Source organism: Bison bison, unplaced genomic scaffold, assembly GCF_000754665.1.
Source record: "Bison bison bison isolate TAMUID 2011002044 unplaced genomic scaffold, Bison_UMD1.0 scf7180017864338, whole genome shotgun sequence".
NCBI lineage: Eukaryota > Metazoa > Chordata > Mammalia > Artiodactyla > Bovidae > Bison > Bison bison.
The window spans coordinates 816,260-835,934 of NW_011494910.1; the positions used below are offsets into that span (position 1 = coordinate 816,260).

At 44.3% G+C, this 19,675-nt stretch overlaps 1 protein-coding gene across 1 annotated transcript in view; it reads right to left on the bottom strand.

Moving 5' to 3' along the window:
* The window catches only part of CHIT1 (chitinase 1 (chitotriosidase)), a 22,714-nt gene extending 3,533 nt beyond the window's left edge, over positions 1-19,181 (bottom strand). Inside the window, 9 exon segments of the mRNA XM_010854249.1 lie at positions 2,762-2,779; positions 2,781-2,909; positions 7,198-7,237; positions 13,300-13,435; positions 14,112-14,223; positions 14,424-14,586; positions 16,264-16,320; positions 17,197-17,478; positions 19,114-19,181. Of these exon segments, the coding sequence (XP_010852551.1) occupies positions 2,762-2,779; positions 2,781-2,909; positions 7,198-7,237; positions 13,300-13,435; positions 14,112-14,223; positions 14,424-14,586; positions 16,264-16,320; positions 17,197-17,478; positions 19,114-19,181 (1,005 nt within the window).
* Positions 19,182-19,675: the final 494 nt, after the last annotated feature.

The window sequence follows — 19,675 nt, forward strand, 5'->3', positions numbered from 1 at the left end:
GATTTTGGAGCCCAAAAAAATAAAGCCTGACACTGTTTCCCCATCTATTTTCCATGAAGTGATGGGTTCTGGCTGCGTAAAACCAGCTTGAACATCTGGAAGTTTATGGTTCACGTATTGCAGAGGCCTGGCTTGGAGAATTTTGAGCATTACTTTACTAGCATGTGAGACAAGTGCAATTGTGTGGTAGTTTGAGCATTCTTTGGCATTGCCTTTCTTTGGGATTGGAATGAAAACTGACCTTTTCTAGTCCTGTGGCCTCTGCTGAGTTTTCCAAACTTGCTGGCATATTGAGTGCAGCACTTTCACAGCATCATCTTTCAGGATTTGAAATAGCTCAACTGGAATTCCATCACCTCCACTAGCTTTGTTCATAGTGATGCTTTCTAAGGCCCACTTGACTTCACATTCCAGCATGCCAGGCTCTAGGTGAGTGATCAACATCGTGATTATCTGGGTCGTGAAGATCTTTTTTATACAGTTATTCTGTGTATTCTTGCCATCTCTTGTTAATATCTTCTGCTTCTGTTAGGTCCACACCATTTCTGTCCTTTATCGAGCTCATATTTGCATGAAATGTTCCCTTGGTATCTCTAATTTTCTTGAAGACATCTCTAGTCTTTCCCATTCTGTTGTTTTCCTCTATTTCCTTTCATTGATTGCTGAGGGAGACTTTCTTATCTCTTCTTGTTACTCTTTGGAACTCTGCATTCAGATGCGTATATCTTTCCTTTCCTCCTTTGCTTTTCACTTCTCTTCTTTTCACAGCTTTTTGTAAGAGCTCCCCAGACAGCCATTTTGCTTTTTTGCATTTCTTTTCCATGGGGATGGTCTTGATCCCTGTCTCCTGTACAATGTCATGAACCTCCGTCCATAGTTCATCAGGCACTCTGTCTATCAGATCTAGGCCCTTAAATCTATTTCTTACTTCCACTATATAATCATAAGGGATTTGATTTAGGTCACACCTGAATGGTCTAGTGGTTTTCCTACTTTCTTCAATTTAAGTCTGAATTTGGCAATAAGGAGTTCATGATCTGAGCCACAGTCAGCTCCTGGTCTTGTTTTTGCTGACTGTATAGAGCTTCTCCATCTTTGGCTGCAAAGAATGTAATCAATCTGATTTCAGCGTTGACCACCTGGTGATTACCATGTGTAGAGTCTTCTCTTCTGTTTTTGGAAGAGGGTGTTTGCTATGACCAGTGCATTTTCTTGGCAAAACTCTATTAGCCTTTGCCCTGCTTCATTCCGTACTCCAAGGCCAAATTTGCCTGTTACTCCAGGTGTTTCTTGACTTCCTACTTTTGCATTCCAGTACCCTATAATGAAAAGGACATCTTTTTTGGGTGTTAGTTCTAAAAGGTCTTGTAGGTCTTCATAGAACCATTCAACTTCAGCTTCTTCAGCGTTACTGGTTGGGGCATAGGCTTGGATTACTGTGATACTGAATGGTTTGCCTTGGAAATGAACAGAGATCATTCTGCATTTTTGAGATTGCATCCAAGTACTGCATTTCGGACTCTTTTGTTGACCATAATGGCTACTCCATTTCTTCTAAGAGATTCCTGCCCACTGCCGCTGCAGTCGCTTCAGTCATGTCCGACTCTGTGCAACCCCATGGACTGCAGCCTACCAGGCTCCTCCATCCATGGGATTTTCCAGGCAACAGTACTGGAGTGGGATGCCATTGCCTTCTCTGTTCCTGCCCACAGTAGTAGATATAATGGTCATCTGAGTTAATTTCACCCATTCTAGTCCATTTTAGTTTGCTGATTCCTAGAATGCCGACGTTCACTCTTAGCATCTCCTGTTTGACCACTTCCAATTTGCCTTGATTCATGGACCTAGCATTCCAGGTTCCTATGCAATAATGCTCTTTACATCATCAGACCTTGCTTCTACCACCAGTCACATCCACAACTGAGTATTGTTTTTGCTTTGGCTCCATCCCTTCATTCTTTCTGGAGTTATTTCTCCACTAATCTCCAGTAGTATATTGGGCACTTACCGACCTGGGGAGTTCCTCTTTCAGTATCCTATCATTTTGCCTTTTCATACTGTTCATGGGGTTCTCAAGGCAAGAATACTGAAGTGGTTTGCCATTTCCTTCTCCAGTGGACCACATTCTGTCAGACCTCTCCACCATGACCCACCCCTCTTGGGTGGCCCCACATGGCATGGCTCAGTTTCATTGAATTAGACAAGGCTGTGGTCCATGTGATCAGATTGGCTAGTTTTCTGTGATTATGGTTTCAGTGTGTCTGCCCTCTAATGCCCTCTCGCAACACCTACCGTCTTACTTGGGTTTCTCTTGCCTTGGATGTGGGGTATCTCTTCAGGAATGCTCCAGCAAAGCGCAGCCACTCCTCCTTACCTTGGACGAGGTCACCCGTCTGACCTTGAATGTGGAGTAGCTCCTTTCGGCCCTCCTGTGCCCTTGCAGCTGCCACTCCTCGGACGTGGGGTAGCTCCTCTCAGCCGCTCCTGTGCCATCGCAGCCTGGCACTCTTGGTCCCATGAGGAGACTAGAGACTAAAAATTCATGTCTGAGAAGCCTGGAGAACCAAGGAAGTTCTAGACTGAGTGATCTAGAACTGTGGATTTAGTGAGGCACCTGGGCTTAAGGATAAAACCAAAAGGACATACATGGGATGGAATTTATCAGACCAGAATTCACTATGCCTGGCATCCTAGTTCAGAAGTTACAGGAGAAGGAGCTCCTGCTCTGCACAGTACTCAGGGTGGTTCTGGGTTTTCTTACTTCATAGTAAGCTAGCAGTCTTTGGTTCCCCTCCGTCTTTGGTGAAGGGATCAGGAATTCCATGCCCTGTGGCTTGAGCCCTCACTGTGGTGTCCAACGAGGAGGCCAGAGTAAAGGATCGTCCGTAGGTGGGCATAGCCACCATTGTGTGGCAGAGTCCCGGTAGTAGATGAGGAGTGTCAGGGTTAATTTTCTTTGCCTTCAAACTGGGTCTGCTCATCCAAGGCTGGTGGCTCCAGAGGAGTTTCATGAACCTTTACTGGGGCTCCAACCCTGCCCCCATCTTCTTTAGATCCTATCTTAGACCCTCAACTCAGTGAGAGAAGCTACATGGACCTATAGCCAAGGCCTTGGGCTCTGGAGTCTGATGGTCATTGACTGAGTAAATATTTATTGAAGGCTTGCTGTGTGCCAGGTACTGTCCTAGATGCTTGGGATAACTCAGTGAGCAAAGATCCCTGCCTTACTCAGCAACTTATTTGACTGCTAAGCCTCAGCCTTTCTATCTATAAAATGGAAGTAATAAAAGTATTTGTCTCTAAGAGCATTGTGAAAATTAAAAGATATAATGCATGTATAAGATCTAAGACAATGCAATAAAGGGGAGCTGTGATTATGATCATTACAATCACTGCTGTTTCACCTTCAGTACAAGAGCAGAGAATTTTATTTATCTCTGTATCCCCAGTGCCTAGAACAACACCTGACACTGAGATGCACGAATAGAACAAATGAGCACAGGGCTTCTTCACCACCTCTGCACAAGGCCTTCTCCCATCGTGTACTGCTTGACATAACGCCCCCAGGCTTACAACATGAGGAGGTACACCATACAGCCCTGTAAAATAAACAAATAATGAAGACTCTTCCTTGCCAGGATGATGGGCTCATTTTCTCCAACAAGCCATTCTGCTTTAGTCCAGATTCCCTAGTTACTCTAGCAACCTCTTAGCACTTAGGTTATTTTCACTGTACTGACTGACGTGTATTTCTTTTTGATGGTCTGTAAGATTTACCTCTTTGATCAAATTAGAGCTTTCTGAAAGCAGAGACCAGAGCACCCTGCTAAGCTCTGTGGCATTTTTATCCAAATTTGGAAAATTCACCCCTCTGATCAGAAGCAGTCTGACAGGGCACACAGTACGCAGAGTAGAAGGCCTCTTTGTAGGAGGGGAAAGGCCTCCATTCCCCCAGATTGATCAAGAGCACACAGTTTGGAGGGCACCATGCCAGTGGGGGTTCTACCCCCTCACTTCTCAACTGAAGGGTTTTGTGTGTCTCCCCACATACCCGGGCTGGCTTCCCCTGGGACCCATACAGTTTTCCAGGTGAGAGTGGAGGGTTGGGCTGTGTGAGATCTAGACACCTGGCCCCAGTGCCTAAAGAAGTATACTTTATTTGTGAAAGTCACACAAGTCCTAAAGGTTCCACCTAGCTGACACACAAAGATGTGGGCTCCTCAGAATTAACAAATATTTTAATTTAGGACACTTTGTTGTTCTTGTTTATGCTAAGAAGGAGAAATGATATGGCCAGTCTTGACTTTTAAAACATAGGATGGGCTTATAAAACCATCTAGCCTACTCAGTGAGGAAGAGCTGGGCAGGAAACCCCCCCAACCCCCACCCCCAGTCTGGATTCAGGTCTGCCCTTTCCAGGGACTGGGGTGGGGTAGGGGTGACTCTTCCCTGAGTGACGTCCCCTGAGATGCTATCAACTTGGGAAAGCTCTTGCCTGTTAAAGCACTTTCCAGAATGTCAGTTAGTGACAAGGAGCAAAAGTTATCCATTATTGTGAAGGAAATGGGATTGAGGGTATATGAAGGGAGCAGGAACCATTTGAACTGGAAACTTGAGCTCAAAGACAGCCTCCCAAATAGTCACTGGTTTATATGATACTGTTAGATTGGTTTATTGTGTCTAATATAAGCCAAAATGCTACACATTCTGTCACATCAAGAAGAATAAAATACCTAGGAATAAACCTACCTAAGGAGACAAAAGACCTGTACTCAGAAAGCATGAAAGCTGGCTCCTGCATGGAACACTAAAAACCAACTTTTATTATCTACAAGAAGTGCCTATCTTAACACTGAACGTTAGTGAAGACTTTAAAGGAAAACATGACAGTCTGGTTGAAAAGGTAAAAGACTTTTTGAGTACTTTGTGATCTTGCTAAAGGCTACACGCAGCCAAATGATTCCACCTTCTTCAGCTTTGTATCTGCATAGGTCCATTTTCATATGACTCTCTTCTAAATCCAAGTTTTTAACTACTTTTGTTCCAAAAATAATTTTTTTATATGAATCCTATACAAAAGTTAAGGTCTGCCTAGTCAAGGGTATGGTTTTTCCAGTGGTCATGTATGGATGTGAGAGCTGGACTGTGAAGAAGGCTGAGTGCCGAAGAACTGATGCTTTTGAACTGTGGTGTTGGAGAAGACTCTTGAGAGTCCCTTGGACTGCAAAGAGATCCAACCAGTCCATTCTAAAGGAGATCAGTCCTGGGTATTCATTGGAAGGACTGATGCTGAAGCTGAAACTCCAATACTTTGGCCACCTCATACATAGAGTTGACTCATTGGAAAAGACCCTGATGTTGGGAGGGATTGGGGGCAGGAGGAGAAGGGGACGACAAAGGATGAGATGGCTGGATGGCATCACTGACTCGATGGACATGAGTCTGACTGAACTCTGGGAGTTGGTGATGGACAGGGAGGCCTGGCGTGCTGCGATTCATGGGGTCGCAAAGAGTCGGACACGACTGAGCAACTGAACTGAATTGATACAAAAGTTTATAACTAGCTTTCTCTCTCTCTCTCTCTCTCTCTCTCTCTCTCTCTATCGGGGATTTAAAGAAGCAAAGACATTTAAGTATCCCTTACAAGAAGGAGTCTGGGGGTAGGTGGTTCCAGAATCATTATAGTAGTTAAACTACATCATAAAGGATCCAGCCTCCTTCTGTCTTTCCTTTATTATCCTCCTCAGATGGCCGACTCTTTCTTTTTTCCTGGTGCTTCTCATCTCACTAACCAGTTTCTTAGCTGGAAACTTTAATGCTACATAGCAAATGGTAATACATCCTGTGTAAGTAAATTAGTGTATCTATTAAAAATTGAAACATGGAATTTAAGGAATCCCTTGTGGCTCAGCTGGTAAAGAAACCACCTGCAATGTGGGAGACCTGGGTTCGATCCCTGGGTTGGGAAGATCCCCTGGAGAAGGGAAAGGCTACCCACTCCAGTATACTGGTCTGGAGAATTTCGTGGACTGTATAGTTCATGGGGTTGCAAAGAGTCAGAGTTGATTGAATGAATTTCAGTCACTGAAAACTATAAGATGCTGATGAAAGAAATCAAAGAAGACACAAACAGATGGAAAGATATATCATGTTCATGGATTGGAAGAATTAATATAGTCAAAATGTCTATATTACTCAAAGCAAACTACAGATTCAATGCAATCCCTATCAAATTACCAACATCATTTTTCACAAAACTAGAACAAAAAATCTCAAAATTGGAAGAAGAAACAAAAAACCCCAAATACCCAAAGCAATCTTGAGAAGGAAAAGTGGAGCTGGAGGAATCAAGCTCCTGACCTCAGACTATACTACAAAGCTACAGTCATCAAAATAATACAGTGCTGGTGCAAAAATAGAAATAGAGATCAATGGAACAGGATAGAAAACCCAGAAATAAACCTACGCATTTATGATCAATTAATCTATGACAACAGAGGCAAGATTACAATATTGGAAAGATCCCTTCAACAAAGGTACTGGGAAAACAGGACAGCCACGTGTTAAAAAATGAAATTAGATCTTTCTTTAACTCATTTACAAAAATAAGCTCAAAATGGATTAAAGACCTAAATGTGAGACCAGACACTAAAGATCTCCTAGAGGAAAACATAGGCAGAACACTATCTGACATAAATCACAGCAACATCTTTTTCAATCCATCTCCTAGAACAACGGAAATAAAAACAAAAATAAACAAATGGGACCTACTTAAACTCAAAAGTTTTTCTTTTGAAAACTTAACCAAGTTTTCCAAAGAAAACAATAAACAAAATGAAAAGACAACCCACTGATTGGGAGAAAACATTTGCAAATGATTTGACTGTTAAGAGATTAGTCTCCAAAATTTATAAACAGCTTATAAGGCTTAACAGCATCAAAGCAAACAATCCACTCAAAAAATGTGTAGAAGACCTAAACAGATATTTCTTTAAAAACAAAATACAGATGGTCAATAGGCACATGAAAAGATGTTCAACATCACCAACTATTCATTTCAGTTCAGTTCAGTCACTCAGTCATGTCTGACTCTTTGCGACCCCATGAATCACAGCACGCCAGGCCTCCTTGTCCATCACCAACTCCCAGAGTTCACTCAAACCCACGTCCATCGAGTCAGTGATGCCATCCAGCCATCTCATCCTCTGTCGTCCCCTTTTCCTCCCACCCCCAATCCCTCCCAGCATCAGAGTCTTTTCCAATGAGTCAACTCTTCGCATGAGGTGGCCAAAGTACTGGAGTTTCAGCTTTAGCATCATTCCTTCCAAAGAACACCCAAGACTGATCTCCTCTAGAATTATTAGAGAAATGAAAATCAAAAATACAATGAGATATCACCTCACATCAGCCAGAATGGTTATCTCCAAAAAAATCCACAAAAATGCTGGAGAGGATGTGGAGAGAAGGAACCCTCCTACACTGTTGCTGGGAATGTAAATTGGTACAGCTACTATAGAGAACAATATGGTGGTCCTTGAATAACTAAAATTATAGCTACCATTAGATAAGGTGTTATGTCCAACTCTTTGCAACCCCAAGGATTGTAGCCTACCAGTCTATGAAATTCTCCAGGCAAGAATACTGGAGGGGGTAGCCATTCACTTCTCCAGAGAGCTACCATATGACCCTGCAATCCCACCCCTGGGCATATATCCAGAGAAAAACATGATTTGAAAAGATACATGCATCCCAATGTTCATTGCAGCACTGTTTACAACAGCCAAGACGTGGAAGCAATCTAAATGTCCATCAACAGATGAATGGCTAAACAGGATATGGTGGGTGGGTGTGTGTGTGTGTGTGTGTGTGTGTGTAAGAATGAAATGATGCCATTGGCAGCCACATGGATGGACATAGAAAGCTCATACTGAGTGTAGTACATCAGACAGAGAAGAGGAAATATCATATGACATCCCTTATATGTAGAACCTAAAAAGAAATGATACAAATGAACCTACTACAAAACAGAAAGAGACTCACTTAGAAAGTGAGACATGGTTGCTGGGGGAAAGGATAGTTAGGGAGTTTGGGATGAACATGTACACACTGTTATATTTTAAATGGATAACCAACAAGGACCTACTGTATAGCACATGGAACTCTGCTCAATGTTATGTGGCATTGGATAGTAAGGAAGCTTTGGGGGAGAATGGATGGACACATGTATATGTTGTGGCTGAGTCCCTGTACTCTTCACCTGAAACTATCACAATATTGTTAATCAGCTATTGCTGTTCAGTCGCTCAGTCATGTCCGACTGTTTGCAACCCAATGAACTGCAGCACAACAGACTTCCTTATTCTTTACTATTTCTGGGAGTTTGCTCAATCTCATGTCCATTGAATTGGTGATGCCAGCCAACCATCTCATCTTCTGTCATCCCCTTCTCCTCCTGCCTTCAATCTTTCCCAGCATCAGGGCCTTTTCCAGTGAGTCAGCTCTTTGCATCAGGTTGTCAAAGTGTTGGAGTTCCAGCTTCAGCATCAGTCCTTCCAGTGAATGTTCAGGGTTGATTTCCTTTAGGATTGACTGGTTTAATCTCCTTGCAGTAGAAGGGACTCTCAAGGGTCTTTTTCAGCACCACAGTTAGAAACCATCAATTCTTTGACGCTCAGACGTTTTTATGGTCCAACTCACATCTGTACATGACTACTATAAAAATCATAGATTTGGCTATACAAACCTTTGTTGGTGAAGTGATATCCTGCCTTTTAATACTCTGTCTAGATTTGTCATAGCTTTCCTTCCAAGGAGCAAGCGTCTTTTAATTTCATGGCTGCATTGATTTTGGAATTAAAAAAAAAAAAAGTCTGTTACTGTTTCCATTGTTTCTCCATCTATTTGCCATGAAGTGATGGGACTGGATGCCATGACCTTATTTTTTGAATGTTGAGTTTTAAGCCTGCTTTTTCACTCTCCTCTTTCACCTTCATCAAGAAGCCCCTTAGTGCCTCTTCACTTTCTGCCGTAAGAGTAGTAACATTGCATATCAGAGGTTATTGGTATTTATCCCAGCAATCTTTATTCCATCTCGAGCTTCATCCAGACCAGCATTCACATGATGTGCTCTCCATATACGTTAAATAAGGAGGGTGACAACAAATAGCCTTCATACTCCTTTCCAAATTTGGAACCAGTCCATTTTTCCATGTCTAGTTCTAACTGTTACTTCTTGACCTGCATATATATTTCTCAAGAGGCAGGTAAGGTGGTCTGGTCTTCCCATCTCTTTAAGAATTTTCCATTGTTTGGTGTGATCCACACAGTCAAAAGCTTTAACAATGAAGCAGAAGTAGATATTTTTCTGGAATTCTCTTGCTTTCTCTATGATCCAATGAATGTTGGCAATTTGATCTCTGATTCCTCTGCCTTTTCTAAATCTAGCATGTATATCTTAAAGTTCTTTGTTCACAAACTGTTGAAGCTTAGCTTGAAGGATTTTGAGCATCACTTTGCTAGCATGTGAAATGAGTGCAATTGTGTGGTAGTTTGAACATTCTTTGGCATTACCCTTCTTTGTGGTTGGAATGAAAACTGACCTTTTCCAGTCCTCTGACCACTGCTGAGTTTTCCAAATTTCTAATGGCATATTGAGTGCAGCACTTTAATAGCATAATCTTTTAAGATTTGAAATAGCTCAGCTGGAATTCCATCACCTCCACTAGCTTTGTTTGTAGTAATGCTTCCTAAGGTCCACTTGACTTCACACTCCAGCACGTCTGAATGTAGGTGAGTGATGATACCACTGTGGTTATCCCAGTCATTAAAACCTTTTTTGTATAGTTCCTCTGTGTATTCTTGCCTCCTCTTCTTAATATCTTCTGCTTCTGATAGGTCCATACTGTTTCTATCCTTTATTGCGCCCTTTTTTGCATGAAATATCCCTTGGTATCTCTAATTTTTCTTGATGAGATCTCTAGCCTTTACCATTCTATTGTTTTCCTCTATTTCTTTGCACTCTTCACTTAAAGCCTTCTTATCTCTCCTTGCTATTATTTGGAACTCTGCATTCAGATGTGCATCTTCCTTTTTCTCCTTTGCCTTTAGCTTCTCTTCTTTTCTCAGCTATTTGTAGGCCTCCTTAGATAACCATTTCCCTTTTTGCATTTCCTTTTCTTGGGGATGGCTTTGGTCACTGCCTCCTGTACAGTGATAGGAACCTCTGTCAGTAGCTCTTCAGGCACTCTGCCAGATCTAACCCCTAATCTTCCAGATCTAACCCCTTGGCCCTATTTGTCACTCCCGCTGTATAAGCATAAGAGATTTTACTGAGGTCATACCTGAGTGGCTTAGTGGTTTTCCCTGCTTTCTTCAACTTAACTCTGATTTTGCAATAAGGAGCTGATGATCTGAACCACAGTCAACTTCAAGTCTTGTTTTTGCTGACTGCATAGAGTTTCTTCACCTTTGGCTGCAAAGAATATAATCATCTAATTTTGATATTGACATCTGGTGATGTCCATGTGTAGAGTTCTCTCTTGTGTTGTTGGAAGAGGGTGTTTGCTATGACCTGTATGTTCTCTTGCCAAAACTCTGTTAGCCTTTGCCTTGCTTCATTATGTACTCCAAGGCCAAACTTGACTGTTACTCCAGGTATCTCTTGACTTCCTACTTTTGCATTCCAGTCCCTTATTATGATAAGGACATCCTTTGGGGGTGTAGGTTCTAGAAGGTCTTGTAGGTCTTCATAGAACTGTTAAACTCCAGCTTCTTTGGCATTAGTGTTGGGGTACAGGATTGAATTACAGATGTTCAATTCCAAATATTCAAGCTGGACTTAGAAAAGGCAGAGGAACCAGAGATCAAATTGCCAATATCCATTGGATCATTGAAAAGGCAAGAAAGTTCCAGAAAAACATCTACTTCTGCTTTATTGACTATGCCAAAGCCTTTGACTGTATGGATAACAACAAACTCTGGATAACTCTTAAAGAGATTGGAATACCAGACCACTTTACCTGCCTCTTCAGAAATCTGTATGCAGGTCAGGAAGCAACAGTTAGAACTGGACATGGAACAACAGACTGTTCCAAATTGGGAAAGAAGTAAGCCAAGGCTGTATATTGTCACCCTGCTTATTTAACTTATATGCAGAGTACATCATAAGAAACACTGGTCTGGATAAAGCACAAGCTGGAATCAAGATTGCCAGGAGAAATATCAATAACCTCAGATATGCAGATGACACCACCCTTATGGCAGAAAGTGAAGAACTAAAGAGCCTCTTGATGAAAATGAAAGAGGAGAGTGAAAAAGTTGGTTTAAAGCTCAACATTCAAAAACTAAGATCATGGCATCCAGTCCCACCACTTCATGGGAAATAGATGGGGAAACAGTGTCAGACTTTATTTTTGGGGGCTCCAAAATCATTGCTGACGGTTATTGCAGCCATGAAACTAAAAGACGCTTACTCCTTGGAAGCAAAGTTATGACCAACCTAGACACCATATTAAAAAGCAGAGACGTTACTTTGCCAGTGAAGGTCTGTCTAGTCAAAGCTATGGTTTTTCCAATAGTAATGTATGGATGTGAGAGTTGGACTATAAAGAAAGCTGAGCATTGAAGAATTGATGATTTTGAACTGTGGTATTGGAGAAGACTCTTGAGAGTCCCTTGGACTGCAAGGAGATCAAACCAGTCAATCCTTAAGGAAATCAGTCCTGAATATTCATTGGAAGGACTGATGCTTAAGCTCCAATAATCTGGCCACCTGATGCAAAGAACTGACTCATTTGAAAAGACCCTGATGCTGGGAAAGATTGAAGGCAGGAGGAGAAGGGGACAACAGAGGATGAGATGATTGGATGGCATCACCAGTGCAATGGACATGAGTTTGAGTAAGCTCTGGGAGTTGGTGATGGACAGGGATGCATGGCGTGCTGCAGTCCATGGGGTCACAAAGAGTAGACATGACCGAGTGACTGAACTGAACTGAACTGACTGTGATATTAAATGGTTTGCTTCAGAAATGAACTAAGACCATTCTGTCATTTTTGAGATTGCACCCAAGTACTGCATTTCTGACTCTTTTGTTGACTATGAGGGCTACTCCATTTCTTCTAAGGGATTCTTGCCTACAGTCATAGATGTATTCATTATCTGAATTAAATTTTCCCATTCCCATCCATTTTAGTTCACTGATTCCTAAAATATTGATGTTCACTCTTGTTCCTGCTTGACCACATCCAATTTACCTTGATTCATGGACCTAGCATTCCAGGTTTCTATGCAATATTGGTATTTACAGCATTTGACTTTGCTTTCACCACTGGACATATCCACAGCTGGGAGTAATTTCCTCTTTGGCTCAGCCTCTTCATTGCTTCTGGAGCTATTTCTCTGCTCCCCTCCAGTAGCATCTTTGACACTTACTGACCTGGGCAATTCATCTTTTAGTGTCTTATCTCTTTGCCTTTTTATACTGTTCATGGGGTTCTCAAGGAAAGAATTCTGAAGCAGTTTGCCATTCTCTTCTCCTGTAGACCACAGCTTGTCAGAACTCTCCACCATGACTCATCTGTCTTGGGTGACCCTACATGGCATGGCTCATGGTTTCATAAAGTTACACAAAGCTATGATCCATGTGATCATTTTGGTTAGTTTTCTGTGATTTTGGTTTTCATTTTGTCTCCCCTCTGATGGAGGAGGATAAGAGGCTTATGCAAGCTCCCTGATGGAAGGGGCTAGCTGTGGGGAAAACTGTGTCTTGCTCTGGCAGGCAAGGCCATGTCCAGTAAATCTTTAATCCAATTTTCTGCTGTTGAGTGAGGTTATGTTCCCTTGCTGTAGTTTGGCCTGAGGCCAAACTATGGTAGGGGTCATTGTGACCTTCTCCAAAGGGACTTATGCCAGTTCACCATGCCTCCCAAGACTGCTGCTGTCTGTGTCCCTGACCCTGCGGCAGCCCACTGTTGACCCACGCCTCCACCAGAGACTCCCAAACACTTGCAGGCAAGTCTGGCTCAGTCTCTTTTGGGGTTACTGCTCCTTTATCCTGTGTCCTCGTGCACACAAGGTTTTGTTTGTGCCCCTCCGAGTCTTGTTCCCCAGTCCTGTGGAAGTTTCTCCTCGGCAGTGACATGCAACAGGAAAATAAAGCAAACAAACAAGCATGAAACAGACAAATCCTGTCTTCTCCATGCCTTGCTTGGTATCCTGCTTTTCCCTTCCATTAGGTTTCTTAAGGCTGGAAAGGGGCCACTGGAAAGGGCCTGTGCAGGGAGTTTTCTATCACTTCACACCTTGAGTCTGTCCATGACCCCACACGCTCCCTGCCTCTTACAGAGGGAGCTGTCGTACCCTGTAGTCTTCTCCCAAGAGCCATGGAAGTCATAGGCCATCAGGCTTTGGAAATCCAGGTTCCTGCATGAGGCATGGGAAGAGAGGGTGAGGGGCTAGTGAGTAGGGTGGAGCTCTCCCCCTTGCTCACTCCTTCCTTCCCTGCACGGTGTGTGGCCTGGGGAGAGACCAGCCAGCCACACGCTGGGTGGTGGGAGCAGGCTCTCTCTGGCTCTGGGAGACACGAGACCCCGGTGGCACTCACCAGTCACTGCATTATCCAGGCCATTCTCATTCTTGGCAGCTAGAGTCTTTAGCATGCTCCCCCATCTGTCCCCTCAGCACCCTCAGGACAGAGTCCATTCAGGATGCCTTATGCTATTTTGAAGGGAAATCTAGTTCAGCATTTCTCAAATTTTAGTTGTACAAATAAATTACCTGAGAATCTCATTACGGTAAAAGTTCTGATTCTATAGGTTTGGGGTGGGAAGGAGCTAGACAACTCATTCTCCTAGAGATGCTAAGGGCTTCCCTCTTTCCCCTCCCAGGAGTATTTCAAGACTGAATTCTTAAGGGAAGGTCCAGGGCTCCAAAGAGAGGGACTCCAGAGGAGTGAAGTAGCAGATATGGTAAGCAAATCCTTTCTGGGTCTGCTGGTGGTACAGGTGAGTCCCCACTCTGAGGGAGGCTTAGCTTGCCCTTGGTCTCTCTCCCCTGCAGAGAACACAGAGTCCACGCCATCTGCCTGAGACTCACAGAGCAATTTTGTCCCCCTCATTCATATCCAGCTTCTTTGTAGGGTCGTCCTGCTGGGATGGCTCAGCTCAGCAGAAGGCATGCCTTCCTTGAGGTCTGGGCTTCCTGCTGAAAGGCATTGACCAGGTCCTGCAAGAGTAGCTCAGAGTAAACACACAGGCAGGGACCATGTAGCACAGTGAACCCCAAGCAAATTTTCCCATGCAGGAATCTGAAAACTGACCACAGGTCGATACTTTGTAGATAAATAAAGCAGCTGAGCCTGGGGCAGAGCAGCACCTATGTGTCCCCCTGACCAACTAGATCTCTCCTACCTCACCCAGTCATACCTGCACCAGGGCGGTGAAGTGCTGCTTATCTGAAGGAGGGCTCCCTCAGCTTCCTGGGTACTCCCAGTCAAGGACAAGGCCATCAAAGTCATATTTGTGCAGAAACCTGATGGCTGAGTCGACAAAGGTCTGCCAGTTGTTGACTGTAGCTACCATGTCTGTCCTGGATATTCACTGGAAGGACCGATGCTGAAACTGAAACTCCCATACTTTGGCCACCTGATGCGAAGAGCTGACTCATTTGAAAAGACCCTGATGCTGGGAAAGACTGAAGGCAGGAGAAGGGGATGACAGAGGATGAGATGGCTGGATGGCATCAATGACTCGATGGACGTGAGTCTCAGTGAACTCTGGGAGTTGGTGTTGGACAGTGAGGCCTGGCGTGCTGCAGTCCATGGGATCACAAACAGTCAGACATGACTGAGCAGCTGAACTGAACTGAACTGAAGTGAACCAAGTCCGTGAACCTGTGGGGTGATGAAGGGCAGTGTGGGCCTGTCTTCATGTGGTACAGTGGGTCATGCTTCTTCAGAGTCATGAGAGAAACTTCTCAGGATATTGGCACTCGGCTATCTAGGCCAGCACAGTGCTGGAGGCATGCTTCAGAAGCTGCTGGCTATTTGCTGGGGGGTATAGGCCCGGCTAAGGGAAAGGGACAATGTAGAAGTGTGCTCTGCCTCCAAACACTGACATCAACAGGGGCACACTGACTCACTAAGAGCTCTGCTTCCCAAAATTTCCTCCAGAAGCCTACTGCCACTTCCCTGCCCAGAGATTTATCCTACTCTGAATCAGACCCGGCTGTCAACCTAGCATGGAGGTTGGGAAAAAGAAGAGGAGTCAGTTTCTAAGATGAAGAGGAAGAGAAGCCCAGCAGGTTAGTGAGGATCTGGGTAATCTTGAGAGCCTGCTGGGCTACTTCCTTGGCAGGATAACATGGTCACTTTTCTTCTAAGTCACATTTGTAGAGTGCTTCGTGGCTATTATTATTACTGTTACTAATCTAGAGCTCTTTAAAAATCCTAAGGTGCCCCAGGAACTACGCTACCACATCCCACTTTCTCAAGAAGTCCCTGGACTACTTGGGGGTCTTGAGTTTTTAAAGACTATTTCTATCTCTATTTTTTTTATTTATTAATTTGACTTATTTAATAGCATCAATTTTTAAGTGGGGTTTGTGTGCCCAGGAACTCCAGGCTAAGAACTCTGAATTTCAATGAAAAATCTATATAACTAGTGTTTTGGGAAGGGGAATCATAAAATTCATCAGGTTTTTAAAAGGGGTCATGATCCAAAAATATTAGAAAGACTGGCTTAAAATTTAGGGGACCACATATTTATGACTTTCTAGGAAAACTCTGATTCCAAATATACCATTCCACTATCTCCATAAATAATCAAAAATATCTTAGAAATGTCAATATTCTGCTATCCCAGCTCGATTTCACAGACTGTCTTTGACACCCAGAAAGGAAACAAAAATTCCCAGATATACTGTTTCAGAGCTCAGAAAGTATAGACATTAAATGTTGTCTGGGATTAGTTGAGACTCTCCCTCTACCCATTTCATGGAGGAAAAGGCTGAGGCCTGAGATGAGGTCAGAATCTCTGGGCCGCATTTAAAGCAAGACAATATACAATGACCTGGAGCTAAAGCCACTCCACTGCCTCCCAGTGAAGTAGCAAGAACTCAGAAGGAAGCTCAGCTCTCAGAGTCCACTCTTCCCTCTCACCCCCCCTGACCCTGGCCACACCTTAGCATGGCTGATTCCCTGACGGGGGTCTCTCTGGCCAGTTCCCCATCAGGGACCCTGCCATGTAGGTGCCCACAACAACTCACTTCTGAGTGCCAAAGCTCCAGCCCCCAATGGCCAGCAGCGTCTTCAGCTTGGAATTCCTAGGGAAGACAAGAGAAGGGCCAGGATTGATCCAGCCAGGTCCTGGGACTCATTTCACTAACAAGGAAGCAAGGAGACTTGCAGGGCTGATGGGGTGAGGTTCAGCTCAGTTCAGTCGCTCAGTCGTGTCCGACTCTTTGTGACCCCATGAATCGCAGCATGCCAGGCAAGATTGGGGACATCTAAATCCCTATGCTCAAAATCAGTACCAGGGAAGCTCTAGATTGGGAAAGAAAAGACATATTCTGGCCTTTAAGGACCTCTTCTCTGGCTGGGGAGCTGTACACTCAAGGAACTCAGAAAGCAAGAGATCAGGGCAGATCTTCAGACAGGCTTTATTAAGGTAGTAATAACACTTGAGCTGGGCTTCCCTGGTGGCTCAGCAGGTAAAGCGTCTGCCTGAAATGCAGGAGACCTGGGTTCGATCCCTGGGTCAGGAAGATCCCCTGGAGAAGGAAATGGCAAACCACTCCAGTACTCTTGCCTGGAAAATCCCATGGACAGAGAAGCCTGGTAGACTACAGTCCATGGGATCACAAAGAGTCGGACACGATTGACCAACTTCACTTTCTTTCTTTCTTAACGCTTGAGCTGAAAGATAGATTTTAGGAGAAATAAGGGCACTCATTCCCAGCAGAGGAAAAGTTTCACAATCCAGATTCCATGTAGACCTAAACTGGAAGGGCCCTAAAGAAGTCTTTATCTACACTCGCCTCTTCCATATAAGAACAAGAAGCTCAGAGAAGAGATGAGGTTTGCCCAAATCCACATAGCAGGTCTGTAGCTAGATTGCAGTGCTGGGGAAGGTTTCTGGCTTTGAGAGGAGGCACCTGCTTTCTCCACCTCCCACCCTGACTCCCTCCACTGCAGCTCACATCTTCCGCAAGCCATGGAATTCCTTGTAGAGTGTCTCTTCATTCCACTCTATGGAGCTGAGCTGGTGACTGTCCATGCCAGCAAAGGTACAGATGAGGTGGGTGTACAGACTGGGGTCCACATCCCTGGGTAAGAAGCAAGCAGCCCCCTCTCTGTACTGGACCCAGTTAGTGAAGTAGCAGACCAGTTTTGCAGCAGAGCCTGGCCAGTCGGGGCAGAGAAAAGAAATGGCAATCAGAAAGGCCTGCTGTGGACTGGCACCTTCTGCCTGGAGGCAGAACCTACGTCATGCCAGAGTGTGTTAAACATGGCCCTTTGTCAACTGAAGGCAGAGGCGGGACTTTTAAAACACAGCTTGGAATACTTTAGAATGTTAATTAAAACACAAATACTTAAGGTAGCAGAGAGGAGGCCACAGGCACAGGCTGAGTTTATGTTTCTTTAGTCTTGCTTTAAAGAGGTTTGCGTTTACTATTATCCCCATGGGGTTGCAAGGAGTAGAACACGACCGAGCACCTTTCAGTTTCACTTGCAGGGCACCTGTTTATTAATATTACTGACAGAAAGTGAAAGTGTTAGTCACTCGGTCGTGTCCAACTCTTTGCAACCCCATGAACTGTAGCCCTCCAGGCTCCTCTGTCCATGGGACTCTCTAGGCAAGAATACTGGAGTGGGTTGCTGTTCCCTTCTTCAGGGGATCTTCTTGACCCAGGGATCTAACCTGGGTCTCCTGCATTGCAGGCAGATTCTTTACTGTCTGAGCTACTAGGGAAGCCCAAGGTTCTAATAAAAAGTGTATTTTCTCTAAGAAACGGCAGCTTGTTTCTGGCACCCTCACAGCCTGTGGAAGGAAGGACTCTGTGGGTAGGGCTTCTCCTTCCAGGTAGGAGGTTGTCTAGCAGTGATGGCTCCCACCAAAGGCAGCACTGTGTTAATTTGGCCAGAACATCAGGAAACAAGGATCTCTGCAGCTGCCAGAAATATACATTGGGCTGATCTTCTCTTTAGCCTTGGCTTAGAGGTCCCAATCTGAAAATGACGGTTTAGTCTCTGAGGGCTCGTTTAGCCTCAAGACTATGATTGTGCGTGTTGTACAGGCCAACATTTTATGCCAGAGACTTGGCAGAGTGAGTTTGGACTGGAGCATGTCTGTGGCTGTCGTCTAGACCCTAGAATTTCGTTTTGCACAGACAGGTTCTCTCAGCAACCCCCTCCAGTCCCCATGTGAGCAAAGAGAGGATGGGGTAGTGGGGGGGGCAGTGATGAGTGGCTATAGGAGGGTGTGTGGGAACCTAGAGCATGGAAAGCTGGCTGAGACCCCCCACCCCCAAGCCCATGGAGCACTCCCAGGAGGGGGAGTCAGAACCCTCAGGTTGTCACTGGCCCTAACCAGTGGTACCTGGGGGTGAAGTTTGCAATTGGGACTGGAGGTGTTGCCTGAGTGATATAGAAGGAGGATTAATGACTTTTCCAAAGCAAAAGAAGGAAGGAAGGGATTAACCCATAGAACACATACCTGGGACCATCTAGGAAGAAGTCAGGAGGCTTTTTTAAAATTTTGTATCATCTTGCCATAACATATGGAATATTGTGCACGTATTTTTGTACTATATAAGCAATGAAGTCTGGTTAACAACAGGAACCTTGGAATTTCATGCCTAGGTTGAAATCCCAACTCTGCAACTTTTTAGCCAAATAATTCAACTCTCTCCTTCATAAAATGGGAATGATGATTTTTCTTATTTCCAGGACTATTGTGTGAATGGAGATGTGTATGAAACACACAAAGGAATGCTGCTTTAGTAAGCTCTGTTTTACGTGCTTTACATATATTAACATTAACCTTTCATCCACACAAGGTTCTATTGTCGTAAGTAAGAGTCACACAGCAAATTCCCACTGGCTATCTATTTTACATATGACACTGTATAGGTTTCCGTGCCACTCTCTCCATACGTCCCACCCTTTCCTTCCTTCCAACCATGTCCGCAATCTGTTCTCTCTGTCTGCATCTCCAATGCTGCACTGCAAATAGGCTCATCAGTATCATCTTTCTAGATTCCCTGCTGCTGCTGCTGCTGCTAAGTCACTTCAGTCGTGTCCAACTCTGTGCGACCCCATAGACGGCAGCCCACCAGGCTCCCCCGTCCCTGGGATTCTCCAGGCAAGAACACTGGAGTGGGTTGCCATTTCCTTCTCCGATGCATGAAAGTGAAGTCGTTCAGTCGTGTCCAACTCTAGCGACCCCATGGACTGCAGCCTACCAGGCTCCTCTGTCCATGGGATTTTCTTTCTAGGCAAGAGTACTGGAGTGGGCTAGATTCCCTATATATGCATGTATATACAATATTTGGTTTTCTCTTTCTGACTTTAGGCTCTAGGTTCATCCACCTCATTAGAACTGACTCAAACGCCTTCCTTTTATGGCTGAGTAATATTCCATTGTGTATATGTACCACAGCTTCTTTATCCAGTTAT